This window comes from Anarrhichthys ocellatus, unplaced genomic scaffold (assembly GCF_004355925.1).
Source record: "Anarrhichthys ocellatus isolate YVR2014 unplaced genomic scaffold, GSC_Weel_1.0 scaffold22, whole genome shotgun sequence".
Classification (NCBI taxonomy): Eukaryota; Metazoa; Chordata; class Actinopteri; order Perciformes; family Anarhichadidae; genus Anarrhichthys; species Anarrhichthys ocellatus.
In genome coordinates, this window is record NW_022280052.1 from 748,468 (window position 1) to 769,337 (window position 20,870).

Consider the following 20,870-nt stretch of genomic DNA (forward strand, 5'->3'; position numbering starts at 1 on the left):
TGGACTTACTCTCCCCCCCCCCCCTCAGAATCAGTCAAGTGTATGGCTTAGCCAGATCAAATGAAAGGAAGCTAGCTCGCTGCAGAATGGCATTCCAAAGCACAGAAAGTCAAGAGAGAGAGCCTCTGAGTTTTTGTTATATAAGAACAGACTGACCCTGCTCGGTGTCTGTCTGGGGATCTCTTGGTCTCTACAGAATGATAGAACCAAAGGATTTTCTCTGCAAACAGTGGCTATGAGTACCCTCCCCCTGCCCTGTGCATACCGTCCTGCGGTGTAGTTTGACCAGACTGAACACAGGCACTGTCATATTTCATAAATAAATCAGTTTTATTTGTGGCATATAAAATTAAATCATTTTACAATTTATTCCAGTATGACACATAATATCCAAATAAAGTAGCTACATTTTCTTGATAAATAATAATAACAATAATAAAAAAAACATTCATTCATCCTTTGACATGTTTCGCTTTGTCTTTTTCATGAAGGGAGTTCAATAGCTGCCACAAAACATGAACAATAATGCCCACGTCAGGAAGGAATGAAACCACACGCTTGTTGAACAAGTCCAGAGGTTGCACTTCGGTGTCTCGTTCTTAAGATACAGGATGGTATGCTAATTGAAGTTGCGTATGTGCATACCTACATATACACACACAAGTCTACAGTCTGATGACATGTCTGATGCAAAGGGTCGAAATATACACAGTGAATTGATATCAGCGACTAACATAAATGTACAAATATTAATTACATCTTGCTCCATAACGAAGCTACTTCTGATGCTCCATTAATATGAAGCAGTTCTTAGTTGAGAATGCTGACGTAGTCACAGCAAACAGTGCACTTCATTAAAGTCCTCATGATGTAAGCCTGCAATTCCTTGGGAATCTAGTTACAACAAGAAGCTGGTAGTTGATTGATAGTCTATTTACACCCCTGCATTCATCTGGACTGCCATTGGCTGCCAGCGCTGCTGATCATCTCTTTCTCTTGCTGAGGGGGTTTGGACCTCCTTCACCAATCAGTCTCTGAACTTGTGGATGTCGTTGGAGAGGCGGTAGAACGGGTAGGAGGCTTCGTTGGCATGGGGACAGTTGTAGGTGCACTTGCAGGACTCGATCATCATGATGTTCTTGTTGAAGGTCTCGCCGTCCTCGCAGCGGAACTTGACGCGGATGGTTCTGGTTTCGTGGGGGCTGCAGCAGCGGCCGTCCACGCAGGCGCCGCAGTACTTGGGCCTGTACTTTTTCAGGCTGGAGCAGCCGGCGTAGGAGAACTTCACTGGCTGACTGGACTTCTTGGTTCTGCTGCACTTCTTTCCTTTCTGCGGAGGGATAAACAACGAGGAGATGGGGATTAGTCATGGACTCGGACCCAGAAGGGACGCATTTCCAGTAACATGCATGTCAACATCACATCCAGTCATGGTGGCTCAAGCTTACCTTCAGACTGGAGTAAGGTGACTGGGTGCATAGCCGCACTTCACAGATTCGTGTCTCTTTGACCAGCTTGCACTCGCTGTTGTTGTTGGTGACTCTGGTGGAGATGCCTGTTCCACAGCTCTTGGAGCACTGGGACCAGGGTGTGGTTTGGACGATGCACTTCTGGCTGTCAAACATGTGGACTTCAGGCTGTGGTCTGAAGGCTAAAAGCATAAATAAAAGACATGAGCATCTTAGAATCCTACATATTTTAAGATATACTATGCATATATCCAGAAGAAAAAAAATGTTTCAGGATGAAAAAGAGCTTTCTTACCAGGTAGAGACTTGAGTCCTCCCTTCACAATGGAAATGAGCTCGTTCCTGTTGGTGAGGTCTCTTTCCAACTCATCAGTCATCATGTCTTTGCCAAAGATCTTCTCCAGGATGTCTTTGTCCTTGTTGTCATCGCACACCCACTCTTCGCAGCACTGGCCTGCTACCTTGACCAGTCTGGGGTTGGCACAGCCCAAGTTGGGCAGGGAGAGCTCCTGCGGGCACAGCGGGACACATCCCACTGCCCCATCGATGCATGTGCACTGGTGTTTACAGTTGGGCTGGAAGCTCTCTCCATTCTGGTAGATCCTGCTGTTGTACTCGCATGGTCTGCCTTCTGACTTGGCTGCAAGGGGAGGGAAAAAAACAAGAGGAAAGGAATGTTATTCTTTCCTGCTCTGCGCAGAAATGTCTGCTTTAGACATCACATGGCTGCCAGGTAAGGATCCGTTAAACTGTGAAATTCTTCAGGCTGCCTGAGGAGTCCCCCCCCTTCCCCACAGTGGGCTGTCTGTACTTTGAGGTTTAGTCTAAGTTTTCCTTCTATTTGCATTCCACAGTGCTGAAATCACTAAGGTCCCCATACTCCTGAATTAAACCCTCTTATTTGACAAAACCAAACTGAAATCAACGTCAGGCTATTTCAAAAGCATGCACATCTGGAGCTGGATTGGTCTTTATACATACCTCGGCAGATGCCACGAGTAGTAGCGGCAGCAAAGCTGGCCCCAAAGTTACACTCCAGCCCTTTAGTGTGGTCACAAGGCTCGGTCAGGCTGCAGTCCTCGTTCAGCTGTCTGGCGCAAACTTTGCAACAGCCGCAGCCGTCCAGGACGACGCTGACGCCGGGTGCGCACTTGGTTATCTCCAGCCGACAGTCACACACGGAGGGACAGGAGGAGGAGGAGAGGACCTGTACAGCCAACAACCAAATCTACTATTAAAGACTGACTATTAAGTCACACCACACAGGATATCCCCAAGCTATAAAAAAAACTATAATTTCGTTGAAAGAAGCATTATTTCCCTCTCCTCAAATACTCCAATAACTCTCTTTCAGATTGCAATAGAGAAATAACTCACCAGATTGAGGCTTCCGAGGAAGGCTACGGCAACAGTAAGCATCAGCATCTTGAATATTTCTTTTCTTTTGCGTGTTCAAGAGGAATCCTGTTCCCAGATGTATGAAAAGTTAGTCTCTATTCGGAGGATTCCTTAGGTATTCCCTCACTCAGTCGTCTTGTCTCTCTTGATTTGATTCGCTGGTCGGATCTTCTGTTAGAGGCTCCTTTAGAGTAGATGAAGCTCTCGGTAAAGCGGTTGCAGTCTGCTGAGGTCCGGCCACCTCCGGACTTTTATACCGTAGTGGGAAGCTGACGTCGTTCCTGGGCTGCCTGCTGAACTGTTCCCAAACTATGCCAGGAATGTTTCTCGGCGCATTTTCCATCCAAGACCTAAGCTCCACCCTGTCTAAACCTTTCTCTTTTCTTTTTTTTTTCTTTCTCAAATGGATTTTTCCCCCCTGGATCCCATCTGAACACACTTTTCCGTCTCGTATTTTCCTCTTCTTGTTTATCCCCTCCTTTCCTTTTCTTCCTCTGCTCGCTTCTCACATCTATCAACCCAAGTTCAGAGGACTTTTCGGTAGAAGTAGTTGGGTGTTTTATCCTAACTTCTATTTCCTGTGGTCTTTCTCTTCTTTTTGCTTTATCGACGCACGAGTGAAAGAGACAATTTGATATGTTATAGCTTCCTGATTTCAGTGCAACCTTTCACGGGTTTTACGTTTTAATACTACTTACTACTGTTATCGTTTGATTAAACGCATAATAAAGGCATCGCAGAGAATATCAAGTATCAGTAATACAATGTCCCCGGAGGAATATTAGACTTCTTGTCATATGTGTGCCAGTGATGCTTTTGCTGATTAAAGCAATTGGCTGAACACACGCTTATAGCATGTTGCAGTGGCCACCTTTAAAATAGCTTTAGTTTTTTCTCTCTGTGAGTCTAAAGGTGTGGGCAGAAATACGTTTAACAGCGTCTATTTCTGGCTTTCCAGTGCCTTTATTCAGAAGAGCTAAGCGTTTCCAGATGCGCGCAGAGCTCAGACGTAACAATATTGCCATATTTGGTATGGCAGTAGCCTACATTATTAACATATTTCTCTCCATTTTGCCAGCAGACCACAGGGCATTCCTGACAGCTTTAAGGCTTGTTAAATATGTTCTTCGTGCAGGGAAATTCCTTTGCATTCATTCCTTGAGGCAATTTGACTTTTCACGCAATGTGTCCATCACGTTTCGGAGGGGGAGTGGGTCCCGTAGTAGGTAAAGTGATCCAATGTTCCACCAGAGATGTTGTGGTTGTTGGTGGGGGGAGACAAATGCATGGTCTTTCTCATTTTGTTTTGTTTTTTACGACGGGGGTCTCAATAAGTCTCCTCAACCGAAGTTTTCTAATCGTTCCGATTGATGTAAACGTTCCACAGATGGAAACGAAGTGCGTAAAGACGCAACACAAAACCATTATTATCGCCATGAATGGCTGGCAGATTCCAAAGAGGACATCTCGTATGAGGGCAGAGTGTTTTATTTGTGTGTATGAGGATCGGACATTTCACGACTATCTCCCCTGTAACCTCGTGTAGTTTTATCATGACGATACACTCAGACCGCAGCACTGAACAGGAAGACTGGAGAGCCTCTCCGGTGAGTTTGGACTTCTTTTATTTTTCAGTTTAATCTGCGGATTGTGGTTGAAACTCCGATAAGTAATCAACTTGTCCCTTTGCAAACCCTGCATCATCATCATCGTGCTCCCGTTATATGAATATGAGTCATAGCAGCTGAAAGTGATTCTTAACAGATCCTATTAATTCAGCAAAAGTAAATCATTTCTGAAATTCTCTTTGAGGGTCGTTTTATATCCGATGTGGATATACTGGACACTGAAGCTAAGTAACCCAGACTACTGGTTTCTCCTGGAGGATTGGGTTGAGGGTGATGTGTTTTTTATTTAAATAATGGCCAGTGCAAACTTCTAATATGATATTCATATGATTACATTGTGAACAGATCAATATAGTCTACGTCTGTGTGAGTATTTTGCCTGGAGGTGTGCCTGTGTGCGCGCAGCCTATATGAGCAGGGGGTGTGTCCGTGTGAGCACATGTGCAATGCTCTCTTGTGTGTATTTCCAAGCGCTACATTATGCTAAAGTGTGCCCACGTGCCCATGCTAATGCCCAATTTAAGATTTTAAAGGGGCACTTCATTGATTTTACACCATCAACGTTATCAACATCACTTTACTCATCATGGCGGATACAACTCAACCCATGAAAACAGCTCTTGGGTTCTTGTGTAGTTTGAAAAAAAACAAAAACTGATGATGTCATCAAGTTGGTTTTTAGCTTGGAGACTCAATCAATATGTTTAACTGAGAGCCTGCCTTGCAAACTGTGACCATGGACTTTAAAATACATTTACCAGGCAGCAGTTTATGAAGAAAAAAAAGATAGTATTGCATTATGGGAAATGTGGGATCTAGTATTTTTAGAGTTTTACCTGAAGCACTAAACGTCAGGATATTCTGGCGTCGATTTTCATCATTCTTGACGTACAGTCGGTCACAAGTCTCCAAAATTTCTGGAAGTACAATACCAATTTGGTGTGATACCCCATCAATGTCACTGAATTGTTTGGACAGCAGGTCTTATGTCATGTTTTGTTTGATTGTCCTCTGCTATGTTGACCCAAAGCCTCTCCAGTGTGTATGTGCATACTGTATGTGGGTCTACATGTGTGTGTGTGTGTGTGTGTGTATGGCCGCGTGTGTGCATCTGTTTGTGTGTTAGCGCGATAGGAAACAGTGTTGTCATTGTACATAAATGGAGAATAACACGCACTAATCTACATTCCTTAATTACCCACTCAGTTCAGGAAATATTCCAAAAGCTGGACATGTCTCCGTGTAGCAATTGCCCTGGCATAATAGTTTCCACTAAGGCTGTCCGAGTACCCCCATCGCACACACATACATACTACCCCCCCCCCCAAAAAAAATAAAAACAATAAGGAGGGGGCTCTTTCCTTCACAGAAATGATCATTGCATTATGCTCACAGCTCTGTAGCATGGATATCGGAGCAGTTCCAAAACCTCCAGCTGGGATGCTTAAATGATTTCACTGCTCACCAAAATTCGAGAGATTATTGTGTGTTTGTGGCTCATTGTAATGGAAACTCATTTTCAGATCTCACTAGGAGCACTCACAGTTGAAGAGACGGCAGCCCTCAGAATCGGTTCCCAGGGAGTCTGAAGCAAGCGGCCCCTCAGCTTTCCCATTTATGTCTAAGTGACAGATGGAACATTTAAACAACTGATTCCATTGTAGTATATTCAAGATAAATGTCATAACTGGTATGCAGTATGTTCAAGCAACACTTCTTTTCTCTGTCAGCTCATGGAGCAGCAGGAAGTCTGCTGAGTTATGGATCGTTCTTGTGTGAACAGGGGCCGAGATGAGGCCAACGGTTAAAACACTGACTCAAGTTCTTTAAAAATGTAGATGTGATTAGGCAGAACTCTGCAATCACAGTTTCACATGAATTTTATTGAATTTATTTATGTAAGTTTTGCTGATTGTTTGAAAGGAAAAAAGGCTCAGTCCAGGCTTGATTGATGTGTTTGGCCATTTTGTCTTTGTTATTTTGACATCGTCGAATGAAAGGGCATTGGTTCAGGAGAGCTATTTCATAGCTCAATCTATTGAGTTATTTCATAACATGCCACTGCCAATAAAGACGTTTCCTGTCAAGGTAAATGTATTTGTGTTGGCAAAAACAAGAAAATAATCATCCTCATTTTCCAGTCTTGATTACTTTAAAGGACACACATAGCTTACCACCATCTTCATCATCTAGCATTTTTACAGCGCATTTCGAGTCGTCCAGCTACTCATAAAGTTTTACACCAAAGTCAACATTTACCCTAATCACACACACATTCATACACCGATGGCAGTAGCTGCCATTCAAGGTGCCATTAGGATTTAATCTAATCTTTCACTCACACACTGATGACGCATGCCTTCGGGAGCAATTTGGGGTTCAGTCTCTTGCCCAAGGACACATCGACAAGTGAACTAGAGGAGCTTGGGGTCGAACTGCTGATCTTCTTGTTAATGGATGACCTGCACTACATCCTGACCAGTTGTCGCTCAAAACACTCATTGCAGTGATATGTTAATTTAGTTTAAAAGGCAAAACATTCCTCAACGGGGGCCATGAATATCTAACTCCAGCATCACATTGGCTGTGCTTTGTTAATAGTTCTACAATCTAGAGACTGCATTGCCATCACTCTTGTGTTAACATATGCACATATCGCACTGAAAATCTTATCATTGAGCTTCAACAGCGGAGGAAAATGGGTAAAAACTCTGTAGCAGACAGAATCTGTATCACACAGCCAAAGTTAGTTTTTTTTTTTAAATGTGATGTAAGGCGGCAAAAGAAGATAACATGGTTATCTTAATTATATAGGGTCAGTTAACATTCACATACCAATCCCATGGCTCTGTCAAAAAATAAATGACACAAAAGGAACCTCCTCTTTGTCAAAAGATGTAATCACCAGCTATGATTCTTTGGAAAAGAACACTACTGATATTTCTGTCTTAATAAATCATAGTGAAGACGAGTTCGAGGGGAAATTCTTTCAGATGCGTCCTGTTTAAATACTGTACTTAAGGGATAAAGATGGAGATATTTCATGTTTTCTCTCTGTTAACAAATCCCATAAGACCAAAACCAGCAATGTGCTAAATCAGGAGTAAATAGTGCATAGGAAACTTTACAGCAGCAGGGAGATGTATGTTGGATTTGCTATTTATAAGGACATACCTTCCTACGTATCATAGTATCTATTTCCTGTTATGTTTGTGATTTAACTACAAGGCATTTCCCCTGATGCCTTTTGACAGCTCCAATGCCATTTTAGATTTAGATATTTCTTTCACTCAATTGTTGGCATAAATGCATTGGAATAGACACACTACCAGTTTTGAACGATAGTTTGTGATTATAAATGTCACTGCATCCTTTCCTCAAGCTTGAGAGACTCTTAAAAAGCATTTAATCCATATTTTCTAAGATGGCTAAAAAAAAATAAATCTGGAATTGGACCCAATTAAAGCTGCTATCGAAATGCTTCAAAATACATATTCATCACATCATTATTTAAAAATCATTTCATGTCATGTTGTTTCGTCACTTTATTTTCTGTGGTAATTAGGTTCATAAGTTTGCCTGATGGCTTCGAATTAAATATGCTCTGTGCACCTGGTGTAATCATGCTGTCTGTGTGACGTCTCGGATCTCATCATGAGTCCAATCATACCAGGCAAATAAGAGGTGCTGCTTTTTGGTGCCGCTTCATCCGCAGCTGGAGGATCGTGTCTGCTTTCACTCGTTTCTTTTATACACACTGTACCAGCCAGGTGTGCCTGAAGTATGAGGGCTTTCCTTCATCTAAAGTTACCCAAATTCCTCAGCATGGAGAGACAGAAGAGAAAGAGAGGGTCTTTTATTGGGCCACGTCCATCCGTTACGGGAAAAAAAAAGAATGAGAAGTCTGGGTGGGGGCAGGTGTTAGTGTCGGGAGGAGGGTGGTGGTGGTGGTTGGCGATCCTGGCTGGAGTGGAAAAAGGAATGTGGGGCTCCTGGAATGTTTAGAGCAGTCGGGGATAATTGAGTGAATTTGGAACAAGAAAAGACAAAGCGAGGTCCCGCGGTGCAAGAATGTGCTTCTGGGACGTCTGAAGAAACATTCCATCCATTCAGACAGTTTCACCAGGCCCAGAGCCTTCCATAGATGGCACCATAGGGAATATAAACCCCCTCCCTTCCTCTTCCCATATATACACACACACACACACACACACTGCCCTTACTTTCACACTCTCCTTGCCCTATACGCCTCTCACACTGCAGGACAAGCAGAGATCCTCCTTTTATAAATATGCTTTTCCATTGACGTTTGTGTACATTTTATCAAAAAGTCTGCCAAGAGTGAAGCAGTTACATATGTTTCCAAATTCTCAGGTTCACAAATAGAGATGTGCTCGTATAGTCTTTCTTTCACACTTTGTTTTTATAAAAGTTGAAACATATAAACAACAAAGCATGGGAGTCAAGTGGGTATACACTTCTTACTTCCCCGCCTTTATGCCCTTAGCTGTATGCAGATACAAATATGATAACATCTATTCCCCCTAGTTATTTGTTCCCTTGGGAAACAGTCTTACCATTATATACATGTGTTTTTTTTACTTTGTCCAGAGGGTCTAACAATTTTAAGTTTCTACGTTTTTGCAGTCAAAGTAAAAGTTGACATAGAAAGAGGATGCTTCTTGCTACACTACTTCTATTATAATAACTCGATACAACCTAAAATGTCATACATTTTCCCAAAATATGTCATGACCAGAAGATGTTGGAATGATTGGGATCCCTATGCCAGCCCAGCTTCTAAAGCTGTGTTCAGACCAAATGCAAAGTGGATTTGTTGTGCAGCACAATTATATGCAATGCAAAAATGTGAATAGATGTAAATCTGCGCCGGATGAGACAAATACACATCCATGTGAGTTGTAACACTGCTATCGAATTATATTGTCTTGTCATATTCTTAACAAATGTTTTTGTTTTCTTTATATCAAACTAACATCATAGCATCCTATGGACATTGTACTATTTTACAGCGACATTTTCTGAAGTAATAAGAAATTGGTTCGAATACAGACGTCATTATGGATTCTAGATCTGCAGCTAAATTATAATTGTTGTATTAGTTGATTGATCACTAGCCAAGTGCTATTCATATGTTTAATAGCATATAGCACTCCCTTGCACACTTACACCTTTGCACTATTGGACATGTTCACTTGTTACACATTTACATGTCCCTGCTATATAGCTCTGTATTTCATGGTGTTGTGTTTTTGTATTCTGTTTTTATGTGAACCCTGGCTGCAAAACTAATTCCGCCATGACGGATAATAACTTGCATGTGGATTTAAGGGTGAAAACAATGCTGATTACAATTTCCTAAAGCCCAAATTGCTTATATTGTCAAACCAATTGTCCAAAATGTAAAGATGTCCAGTTTATAATCGCATAAGACAAAGAAAAGCAGTGTTTTGCATTTTAGCTTGAAAAATGACTAAAATGATTCAAATTCAAAATAGTTGCATTCATATATACTTGTCTGCTGATTGACTGATTGATATATTGACGTATCGTTTCAGGTTTAATTTATCCCGATAGATAAGCAATTAAACGATGGATAAATAACTGAATTATTTCTTAAAGTTAAAGAGACTTTTAAAGCATTAAGGAGTTTGACTTGCAGGCTCTGCTTTGCTGATTCAGTGTGAAATGCGTTGAGCCATACATTCAGTGTGTTTCTGACTGTCACTTGTTGTGCTGACGCTTCACAGCGGGCTGACAGGCTCGTTGGCTTCACGTGATAGTCGGTACGCGTCACCGAAGCGCTGTCCCTCGCCTTTAGACTGGAGCAGGGCAGACTTGACACCGTGTGTAGCAGGCGACTGTAAATAATTAATTAAAACCCAACAAACTAGCGGGGAACAAATAAGCAAGGCAGCAGCAGGTTATCTGATAGTAGTTCCTCTCATTCATTCGCCCGGGGTTGTCTTGCAGTTATATTTTCTTTTTCTCCAGATTTGAACGTGCCAATTAAAAAAAAAAAAAAAGGAAAGCGAAACATGGCTGGTTTAATGTCAGACTTTAGTCTCTACACCCACGCCGTCGTTCGGGGAATCCCCGCATCCCTGGCCAAAGAAGCGCTCCGGAGCAGCCAGGCGGAGGTGGACCTGTCCAAGGCGCGTAAGGAGCACGAGGCGTACGTCGAGGTCCTGGGGACGAGGCTCGGGCTGGAGGTGGTGGAGCTCCCCGCGGACGAGTCGCTCCCGGACTGCGTGTTCGTGGAGGATGCGGCCGTGGTGTGCGGTGACACGGCGCTCATCACCAGACCTGGGGCAGAGAGCAGGAGGAGAGAGGTAGGGAAAGTGTCAGCTTCCTCTGCATGACTTCAATTTGCCGAAAATGACAAAACAAAAAAAAGTTTGAAGTGGAGAGGAAGGCGTTGTCATTTGGCATGCAAGTAATAGTCTGCAGCGGTGCAGGTTGTAGAGTACCATATTAAGGTGGCTGATATATGTGAGTCATTAGCAGGATGTGTTTACTGCGAAAGCAAGATTTTCCCCTCGAAGTCTATGAGTCGGTTCATAATTTACTGGTGTCCACTGTATGTGATGCTAAATCAAATCTTCCGCCAAAATGAGTGAAATTTCAGTTTTAGGAAGGTTTATCCTGCAGGAGGCCTACATCTCTGAAAGCTACTTATCACCAGCTGTGCCAATCAAGATCACATTTGAACCATATTGTGCAACAGCCTATACAAAGGGATATGTTGATTAGGCTGGAGGCAACGCCCATTTGAATGACGACAATGCTTTTTTTTTTTTTTTTGCTTTTTTAAATATAGCAGCCTAAGTGCTTATCCTGCACTGTACTTTTCCTAATTAAGACAAAATTTCCAAAATGTATAGATTTTTCTTTGCATGTTTGTAGTTTACATGATACACATTTCTTGGTGATGAATGCACTTATTTATTACACACATTTGTTGTCTGTTGTCACGGTTGTCAATAATAATCATGGGATGTGTTCAATGCATCCAAGAAGGTCTTGCTTCATAATTCACACAGTAATTGGCTGATTAAGACCATGACAAAACCTGAAGTATTAGAAAAAAAGAAAACATAGACATGTATTTTAGGAACTGAGAGGCTTTGTGACCGCTGAAATGAATGAATGGCGACATTTTTGAGAACCAAACAACAATGCCTGTCCACAAGGTTGCCTAGTGAGGGTAGCTGCAATGTAGGGTAGCCGCGTTTGTGTAAATGACAATGGTTGAAACGGTGGGACGGCTTCTGTGAAAGCCCCCCGTCATTTCACATCAGAGTCACTTTGTTTGTTTCCAATGGTCCCCAGCCTCACTGGAGCCAGGGATACTGATTGAAAGGCTTGGCGCTGCTACCGTCAGCCACCACATTTCATTTATTCTGAACGTGGTACACGACAGGCATTTGCATGCACATGTGCACGCGCCATCAGCACTCTGCCCAAACCCTTTCTCACAATTTAAATTGTGCTTTTTGTCATATTTCATAAAGAGATGGCAATGATTTTGTTTCTGGCCCCAGTTCTGCCCTGTACACTGTGAAAAATCTACATAATTACATTTTCTCATAAAAGTGGTTTTATGGCTTTGGTTTCACAATTTGACTATGAAAAAAAGCACCTTTTAATGACATAAATATTTTTGCTTCTTGTTTGTATGCAAAGAAGAATAATGTAGTGTAAGGGCACTCGATGTGTTGCCCATAACACACAGTATAATGCATCGTAAGCACCTAATTTAGCATCACAGTCATAATAGCTATAAAAACCTGAGATGTTTCTTTCTGGTAATGCAGGAGGTACGAGTTGTATCAATCCAAACATTGTCAGAATCACCAAACTACCCAATCACTTTGGGGGTTATTAGCTTTTGTAACATTTCTCAGAGTGTCAAAGTTTTCTTCAAACTCTTATACAGCCTGCTGTTTACAACACCTTATCTTTAATGCAAGAGCTTGAACCTTCTTGGTGTGTAAAAAATATGACATAACGCTAATGCTTGTACTTTGTTAATGTTATTGTGCGTTGTAAAGTACTGCGTACACTTACACTTGTGAGCGCGGCCTCATTATTCACCTACAAACACATTTTTGACCTGAGAAATTATGTTTTTTGTTCTTTTTTTTATCAGCCTTCCTGAGAATCAATCCTTTTGCTTGTGGAGGTGAACTACAATTGTGTGAGCAGTCACGTCCTGTAGACGTTTTTCCTTCCTGTGTTTGCTTGGTCAGTTACAATTTTAGCTTATTATGCTTGAAGGTTATAACCTACAACTCTTCAGACATGCCTGTGTTGAAATAATTGGCACCTCCTATTCACTGGTGGTTGAATGGTGAGGGTTGAATTTTAGCACACAATTACCTCAACATCCTTGCATGTAGATTTGGCTGCACCACAAACACTACATCTCAGTGCTGTGTCACTAAGTTCACTATTGGACTGATTCCAAGATAATCAACAAACAACCTGGGTGACTTCAATTGGCTGAGTCTGTTTTTGAACCTCAAACATTATTGAGCACCTATCAGGATCAGCATGTTTGGCCAGGGCATTGTCTATTTCCTCTGCTTCACTTCACATATTTTCAGTCTTCCATGAATTGCTGCCAATTTAATGCCAAGATTTACGTGGCAAGATTCAGTTGTAGTGAGAGAAAAAAAGGATGTTGTCACAGCTTGTGTGACGAGGTGAACCCCCTAATTTGTTGGGCTTGTATGAACTTCCTACTGGGGAGAACTCTGCCAAAATATCAAACAGGTTTCAGTCTTTACAGAGGTTTAATTTATTAAGAAATAAATATATATATTTTTAAAGAGTCCAGGCCTAGAGCAGGAGAGGTAAAGGAGGCTTCAACCCTCCACAGATCCCACAGCGTCTCCTCTCCAGAAAAGACCATGACCTCCCAGACAGTGTGCCAATCAGGTTATTAGATCAATGCAGGCAACAGAGTGAGAGAAGCAATCATTAACATGATTCAACTTCTGGAAGTGGTTTTGAAGTGAATAATGTTCTAATCTTTTATCAATTCAGGTCAATTTATCAGTAGCCAGGATAGTTTTACGGGCTGCCAGTAAAAACCTGGACTTCGTCCAGATCCCTTTGACCGTCGAGTGGAGAACACTCTCTTAACTTGTGCTTCTCTTTGGATCAGATACTGTGGAGTTCAGGTGCACATTGCAGCAGGAGAATAGATGTGGAGTCTATGTTGGGGGGGAAGCACTTGTTATTGTTCATCACTTTAGTCCGTTTTAAATGCTGTGGCATTCAGTTGGTGGTTTATCGGCCTCATCCATCAGGTCTGCTTTGAGTTCTCCTTTAATCGTCTTGTAGAGTCACTGCAGGAGAGATGAACTAGTTGGTTCACACAATTTGATCACTTTCTTCTTTACCTTTTTTAAAGGGTGGGGTCATCACTGTTTGTACCCAGTTCAACTCCATATGACAATATGGATTGGGAAAACATTTCTTAAAGGTTGCAGCATTATTCTCATCCATTAGGCTGCGGCTTAAAAGCTTTATTATCAGGGGAAATGCTCCTCTAAATGGACTGCATGACTGTTCACTGCAAAGTGCAGCATTGTCTAAAAACACTCCAACAAAGAGCCAAAGTTAATTATTCCGTAATACTGAACACGTATATGGATGAGCTGAAACGGTTCACCAAGCTGCATGCAGAGCTGCAGATTGTAAGGTGACCTTCATGCTAATTGTGAACCTATTTGGGAATCATAATTAAATGGCATAAGTGAACCTGCACTGTTATTTTCAACATTATGAAAAGGACCCTACAGAGTGTTTTCCTTATCTTTCGCTTGATCCGGTCTGTTTGTTATTGTGTCCACGTCTCGCTCAAGGAGAAGTCTCGTGAAATCTGAATATCGGGCGGCAACGGGTCCCACTCTTTACAGCATTCTTCCTCTGTGGGCCTCATAGTGTCACAGCACCCACAGGAACACCTTCATCTCCAGAGCATCACAGCCTTACAGCAGCCGGTTCACCCTCCTCTGCCTGTTGCCCCTTTGCCCCTGGCCAACCTATTTAAAGACCTCATCCACGCTATTGAAATGATCTAAATATTTAGCCACAACATTGAAAAGGTTTAAATTCAAAGCTACACTTTCTGTACCCCAACTCAACAAACCCTGTCTGGCCGCCATTGTCATCTGGCAACACGTCACCTCGAGAGATTTCATAAAGGGGACTTCTCCGTGAGCTAGACTCTTTCCATAATGTCAGACACTTAAAATAGCAATCGGAGCCCATCAATGGCAAAAAGAAGCACTTTTAGTGGACGTAAATGACGGTGCCACCTTGCCCCGATAGGACTCCATAAAGCCTGTGAGCGGCTGTTGTCTGCGGTGTTCTCGCCCAATACTGAACCACTTTCAGAAATGTTTGTCTCCATTAGTCAGTTAGACACAAAAACATTGGGAAATGGGGTCCAATTAAATAAAGTTATCCTTTTAATGTCGAGCCTTTTCAGAATTGAGATAAAGAATATTTACTCAAGGCCATCAAGAATTATGAGCTTTGAATGCGTTTCTTGGCCTCATAGGTCATAGCATTGTTAGATTTTTAATTTGACAGCATACAATATGTTTTTTTTAATCTATTGAACCCACAGTCAGTTTCAAACACATTTGATGTCCATTTAGAGTTTTCAGACTTATAATAAACATTAGTCTAGCTTATGTGTTATAAGTATTGACTCCTTGTGCCTTTTAAGACTATCACTAGATGCACTGACAGCTCAGCCACAAAACAAAGACTTACTGGGATGTATTCTGCAAGCACAGTATGACTGACTTGAAAATATTTCCCTGGCCTGCTCACAACATTTGAGTTTTTCTCTCAGACCTCCTGACCTTAACTGTTGTTTGGAGAGACGCACATGTTGCCAAACTGTCCTTCCTGTTACCTTTTTAATTGTCTACATAACTTATCTATTCATTTAAAGAAGAGTGAGTCAATCAGCCCATTAATAATCTATTTTAAAATGTCCTCAAGTGTCTGTTTGGCGGGAAGTAAGTGAGTGCACTGCAGATTTAGTGTGGATGAGTTCACAGTGGATTTGATTGTTTAGTACCATCACTGCTCTCTGTAGATGCTCTGATGCAAGTTTTGAACTGTTGGCGTTCCTTGTGCCAATCAAAACGTGCATGTATTTGCTTGCTTACATACTTTATTGGTAGTTTTTTCAGCACCAACTCGGGTAAATGAGTTCAGGTATAGCCCTTTATGTCGGCAACATTTCTTTGTATGTTTTTACAATGACAATAAACATCCTTATCCTTATCCTTTATGTGTGAGAGGATAAAAGGTGTAAGATAACACTATATTGCAGTTCAGCCTGAACTCAAGGGACAGTTAGTGGAGTCAGTTAAGATAGCACACCGATCAGGGCGACCAGTAGCAGTATGTGTAGTTTGCCGCCATGTTACGTAATTACATAATAATTACGTAAGCCAGTGAGGGATAATGTCCTGATCCCTGTCCCTGTTCTTGGCAGAGAGACAATTTTTAGAAAATAAGAAAGGTAGCACAAATAATTATCATTGATTATACTGTTTTTAGTACATATTATGTCACTTCACCGCCTAATCTTCATGAACACAACTTTCGCTGTGCCACCTCACCTCGGTGCAAGCAGGTTGTCTGGAGCCCTGAAATGACCAAACAAGCACAACAAATGGATTTGTAAGTGAAGAAATTAGCATTGCACCCAAATCCAGGAACTTCTGGAGAAACGTTTTAACAAGATGTAGTTGATAGTCTTGCTTTAGCAGAAGTGATTTAAGTTTAAAAAAAAAAGTTGGGTAAGGGGATTGCTGGTTATTCAAATCAGAGCAGGTATAACATTTTGACGGTTTAACCCTTTGGAAAGGTTACTCAAATATCGGTCTAAAGTTCTGAGATTCTCAAGAGCCTGATTAGCCAAGCTGCAAGGATTTTCTGTAAGTATTCTTGAAATTGGTTTTGTTGTTAAAAAAGTACAGCAACTATTTGCGGCACAGTTTTTGCAGTATATTGTTGGTCAAAAATAAACTCGACTCTCAATCTGGCAGCCATGACAAGTAGTGATGTTGCTGAACTCTGATAAACGGCTTCATATAATTTCAGCTGTCTCCCAGTAGCTGCAGTTGGGTGACTTTTTCTCTGTATACATATCTGTACTTCAGGTTGTGCTGGAGTCTGACAGACAAACTTGATTGTCTAAAAAGAAAATCCCCCCTCATCCTCCACTCTCACATTTTACTCCCACTGTTTTTACTGAAGCAAAAAGACCTGAGTTCAGAACGGGGCGGTGATGTTTGATTTAGCTTCATCAACTGAATGGACAGTTTAAATCCACCGTGAAATGGTTACTAAGCCTGCCACCTTTTACTGGCACTACCCCAGACACTGTGATGACTTCAAGTGTAGCCATTATCTATTTCGTCAGTCGATACTTACTGTATCTTATAATAGCACGCTGCTGTAAGCAGTTACTGTAAGCTAAACTCAGTGAGCCTGGAAAATAATGGCCATTAAAAAGTGCTAAAATCTGTCGGAACAAGTGTAAAAGGTTTAGGTGTCAATTTAAGTCTGGAGACAGGATGGAAAAGTTTGGTTCAGACACAATATTTAGGTCATGTTTTCATAGACGTAATATTTAGGTTCAGTCCTGGCAGTTTATATGTCCGTGCGGGCCCCTTTCTGGTCATGCCTCATGAAGCTGCCCCCAAACTAACACCAGACAGCACAGAAGCCCTGTTTTGACTAGACAGCCTGCAGATGCAGACTCCTCGCTGTCCTCCTGGCTCTTGTGTGACTTCCTTAACGGAACCGACCTGGTTTCCTTCAGGGAGGCCTGGCATCCGCGTGTGAACGGGAGAGGAGGGTAAGACACCTGGAACCCGCCAGTGGGCCAGGGTCAACGGGCCTTCCCTAACGGTCTGTGACATTCCTTCCACATTTAACCTGCCCTTCCTCTCACTGTTTGTCTGTCTGACTCCTCGTCTGGCGTGTTCGTTTGTAACATCGCAGTGCTGCTTCCTCTCACATCCTCCGTCTTTTGATACATTTTCTCACAAAGGATATCAAATCATAATATCTTCCAAGGTCTTACTCGGGTGAAGCTGATTGCATTTACATTCAACAACCTGAAGTTCAGGATCATTGTTGCCACAAATCAACCACTCAACATAGTAGATGGTCTGCCAGTGAAAAAGTCAGAATCTCTTTTTGGCTGAGCTTGACTTTAATACAGGAAGAATAAACTATATTTCCAGTAATCTGATAATGGTGGTACTAAATTACTGTGCAGCTGAGATGTCTTCTGTTGGCATGAAAATGTACTCATTGAGAATCAGCAGTGGGAATGCCGATTTTGCATTCCACTCCAAACAGTTTGGCAGTGAGCCAGACATATTAAACCAGCTTCTCATACTGTGAGTCGGAGCTTACACACCTAAACCTAAGATTAAATACGTAATGGTTCAAATAGGAATATTCAAAGGATATAAGTCTAAATTCAGTTGAGATGTTCTGAATTCCTACTTATCCTTGTTGTCATGTCAGTCAAACTACTTCTTACATATTTGTTGTCACTAAATACTTAAACCCAGGAACTGCCAGATGTAACTGTTGTGTAGCTAACTGACAAAACAAACGCTCCAAATATATGACCCGTTATGAGGAAAAGAGGGAATGTTGAATATGGTTAACACATCTGACAGATATACACATATAGTTCTCCATGTATGTATATATAAATATATCATTTATACGTTAACGAAGGGTTAGCAGTTAGGTTTAAAGCATATTATATTTAATTCCCCGTTAAAACTGTTATTTTTGGCAGTAAAGCTACAGCTCGTGATACTACAGTAACTCTGCATTCAAGATCACAATGTGTTGTGTATGAGTCGATCAACACGTGCCAGTACTTTGCCTCTCGTGTGTACCAGGAAGTCTCTCATAAAGAACATGAATAGATCATAGAGTCCTCCCCGCCCACCCTGCTGTCACCTTACGCCCTGCTCCCTTTTTTCCCTCGGGTTCACCCACGGCAAACCCACCAACCCCGCGTGGCGCAACAGCCTGCTAGACAGCTGCAGGCAGTACTCTGGTGAACAGGAACTCCTCTCAGCCTCACAGGATGACCGGGTCACGCTCAGCCGTCACCGTGGGTGTGTGAATGTCTGGTTTGGTATGCGAGACAGAGCAGTGGAAGACACAGGAAGTGGGCCAGGCACGGTGGTGTTGAGAAAAGTCGCGCTGAGGTCAGAAAGGGCGCAGCATAGCCAGAGACGAAACCCCTTTTTACTTGTGAAAGTTTGGGGATACAATTTTACGTCTAATAATGTTATTCTATTCTTCTTTCTCTCTTTTCTTTCCATCTTTTGCCTGCTGTCTGAATCGGAAACATAATGTTGCAAATACAAAGTAACGCAACACGAGGGGTGACGCGGTAGATTTTGGGGAGACGTGGCTCCCAGGGACACGTTTCATTTGTATTAATGCGATTTTGATCTTTTCAGAAAGAAGAAAATCTTCCAGGGATGTTTGTATTTTTTTCAAACATTGGGCACTCTTGCCCTTCTGTAGTGGATCTGGTTGTTTGGTAATTTATCACTTCTGATTGGTTTAAGTCTCGAGCAGAAACTCGAGCTTCACATTTCAGTTTTTGTTGTTTCACCAAGTCAGTCTGAAGGGGTAGCCTCTTTGACCTGATTACTGTGTTACTGAAAGTAAACACATAACCCACCATTAGCAACTGTACTTCAGAACATCCCATTCATAGCTCAAGAAATGTTATTGGATTTCTAAAGCACGTATTAAAAGAGTGAAAAGAGCTCTCAAATACTAAGGTGTTGTTAATTTGTCATTGGTTGCTTGCTTTGGGCATGTTGACCATACATCATTTGTTGCCATTTGAAGGCAGATTATGCAACAAACAAAGAGTAGGATGCAGCAGGATTGTGTCTATGTACTTAGTAGTGGCCCTCACTTTAACCAAACATACTTCACTGGTAATACATTTATTGAGATAAATCCCTGCACACTCTTATAATCTCTCTCTCCCTCTACTTGTCTCACTTCTCTCCCAGTCTCTTTGACTTCTCACTCTCACTCCCTCCCTTTCGTTGTCACTCTAACAGCAGACTCCCTGAAAGATACAAACTGTCAACATTAACTTTATTGATCGCTGGAGATGCAGAGCCAAAAAGACTCTCCTACATCTTGCAGGCTACAACCATCCCTCTCTTCTGTCAGTCCAGTTGACAGTTGTGGTTAAATGCACAGTTTATTTTCTGCCGTCACCGAGCAACCACAATCTTAAGAGCCGTCATTTTATCTCAAGGCCCGTTGATGGGATTTGGCTGCAGCGCCTGGTGCTGAAAACGAGATATACCTTTGTCTGAGGAAGTGGTGCACCTACTGTCTAATGAAAAAAGCCAACATGCTGATGTCAAGCAGGTATAATCTTTAACATGTTCATCTTAGTTTAGCGTGCTAGCATGCTAATTAGCACTAAAGTTTTTTTGTTGAGATATTTTAATGTGGATCCCAGTGGTCAATCAACCAAAGTTGCCATAGAGCCACAGCTAAAAAGGCCAAACATACACGGTTGTGAGGGAAATAGTCACTGTTTAAAGACAATAGATTGATCAATAATGGAAAGCAATCATTAGTTGCAGCAGTAACTGCATCTTGTCTAAATGCTTTAAGCAGAATACTGAAATTCAGATGGGTGATTTGCTGTTTGATGATGATGAATGGTCTTTTAAAGTAGCCTGGGAATGTAACTGAAAAGTTGAACATGAAGATCCTTTTTCCACAGTGTGTGACGACAGGTGTGAGCCTGTGAAAAACACTTCTATCCTACTTGTAATTATCACCAGGAGGCTGACGTGATTGTGCTTTTCCCCAGTTGGCAGTTTAAATCGACAGACCATCAAAGGAACTTACCGCCAGACTACTTACTTAATTGGTCTACATTCCAATGAGCTCACGCTAGCTGAAATAATTAAATTCTGCACACGATTCAGACATGTAGCGCAGGCAGGGCTCAGTGCAGTGTTGAAAGAACATGGTTGAAACTGTTCTGGTGTTTGTGTGGAACAGAGCAGTGCTCCTGGTGACTTGGAGCTACGTCGAGAGTGAAGTAAGCGAGGAAGCATTGACCAAGACCAACTGCATTGTTACAGTAAAAACAAGGGGAAATAATTCACAAGTTGAAAATCAACTTTGAGAATATCAAACTCGTTTTAAAGAAGCACTATTTCCTGATAAACTTCCTCCCAAGTGCTACTGTGACTTTAGACCCTCCATGTCAATTCCACTCTGG

The 20,870-nt window shown here is 41.9% G+C and overlaps 2 protein-coding genes across 3 annotated transcripts in view; one reads left to right on the forward strand and one right to left on the reverse strand.

The window, feature by feature from the left end:
• Positions 1–281: 281 nt before the first annotated feature.
• Positions 282–3,078, reverse strand: ccn1 (cellular communication network factor 1). Its single transcript, XM_031859605.1, has 5 exons — positions 2,847–3,078; positions 2,451–2,676; positions 1,765–2,109; positions 1,449–1,651; positions 282–1,330 (listed from the first exon to the last, which is right to left on the reverse strand). Exons 1-5 carry the CDS (start codon positions 2,892–2,894, stop codon positions 1,028–1,030), a joined length of 1,125 nt encoding a protein of 374 aa, XP_031715465.1. The 5' UTR covers positions 2,895–3,078; the 3' UTR covers positions 282–1,027.
• A 1,085-nt stretch (positions 3,079–4,163) lies between these two features.
• The window catches only part of ddah1 (dimethylarginine dimethylaminohydrolase 1), an 88,111-nt gene continuing 71,404 nt past the window's right edge, over positions 4,164–20,870 (forward strand). The window contains exon 1 of one of the 2 annotated variants that reach the window (XM_031859830.1): positions 4,164–4,474. In XM_031859830.1, coding sequence (XP_031715690.1) covers positions 4,367–4,474 — 108 coding nt within the window. In that variant the 5' untranslated portion in view covers positions 4,164–4,366. Of the gene's footprint in view, positions 4,475–9,696; positions 10,849–20,870 lie in introns of those variants that run through there. The other variant, XM_031859829.1, reaches the window with a different exon arrangement.

Bases quoted from the DNA above. Each gene is read 5' to 3' on its own strand.
- ccn1 (XM_031859605.1), bottom strand. From the start codon at position 2,894: ATGCTGATGCTTACTGTTGCCGTAGCCTTCCTCGGAAGCCTCAATCTG. The intron at 2,677-2,846 runs GTGAGTTATTTC...TTGGCTGTACAG, and splicing joins TCCTCGGAAGCCTCAATCTG to GTCCTCTCCTCCTCCTCCTG. The intron at 1,331-1,448 runs GTAAGCTTGAGC...ATCCCTCCGCAG, and splicing joins CACCTTACTCCAGTCTGAAG to AAAGGAAAGAAGTGCAGCAG.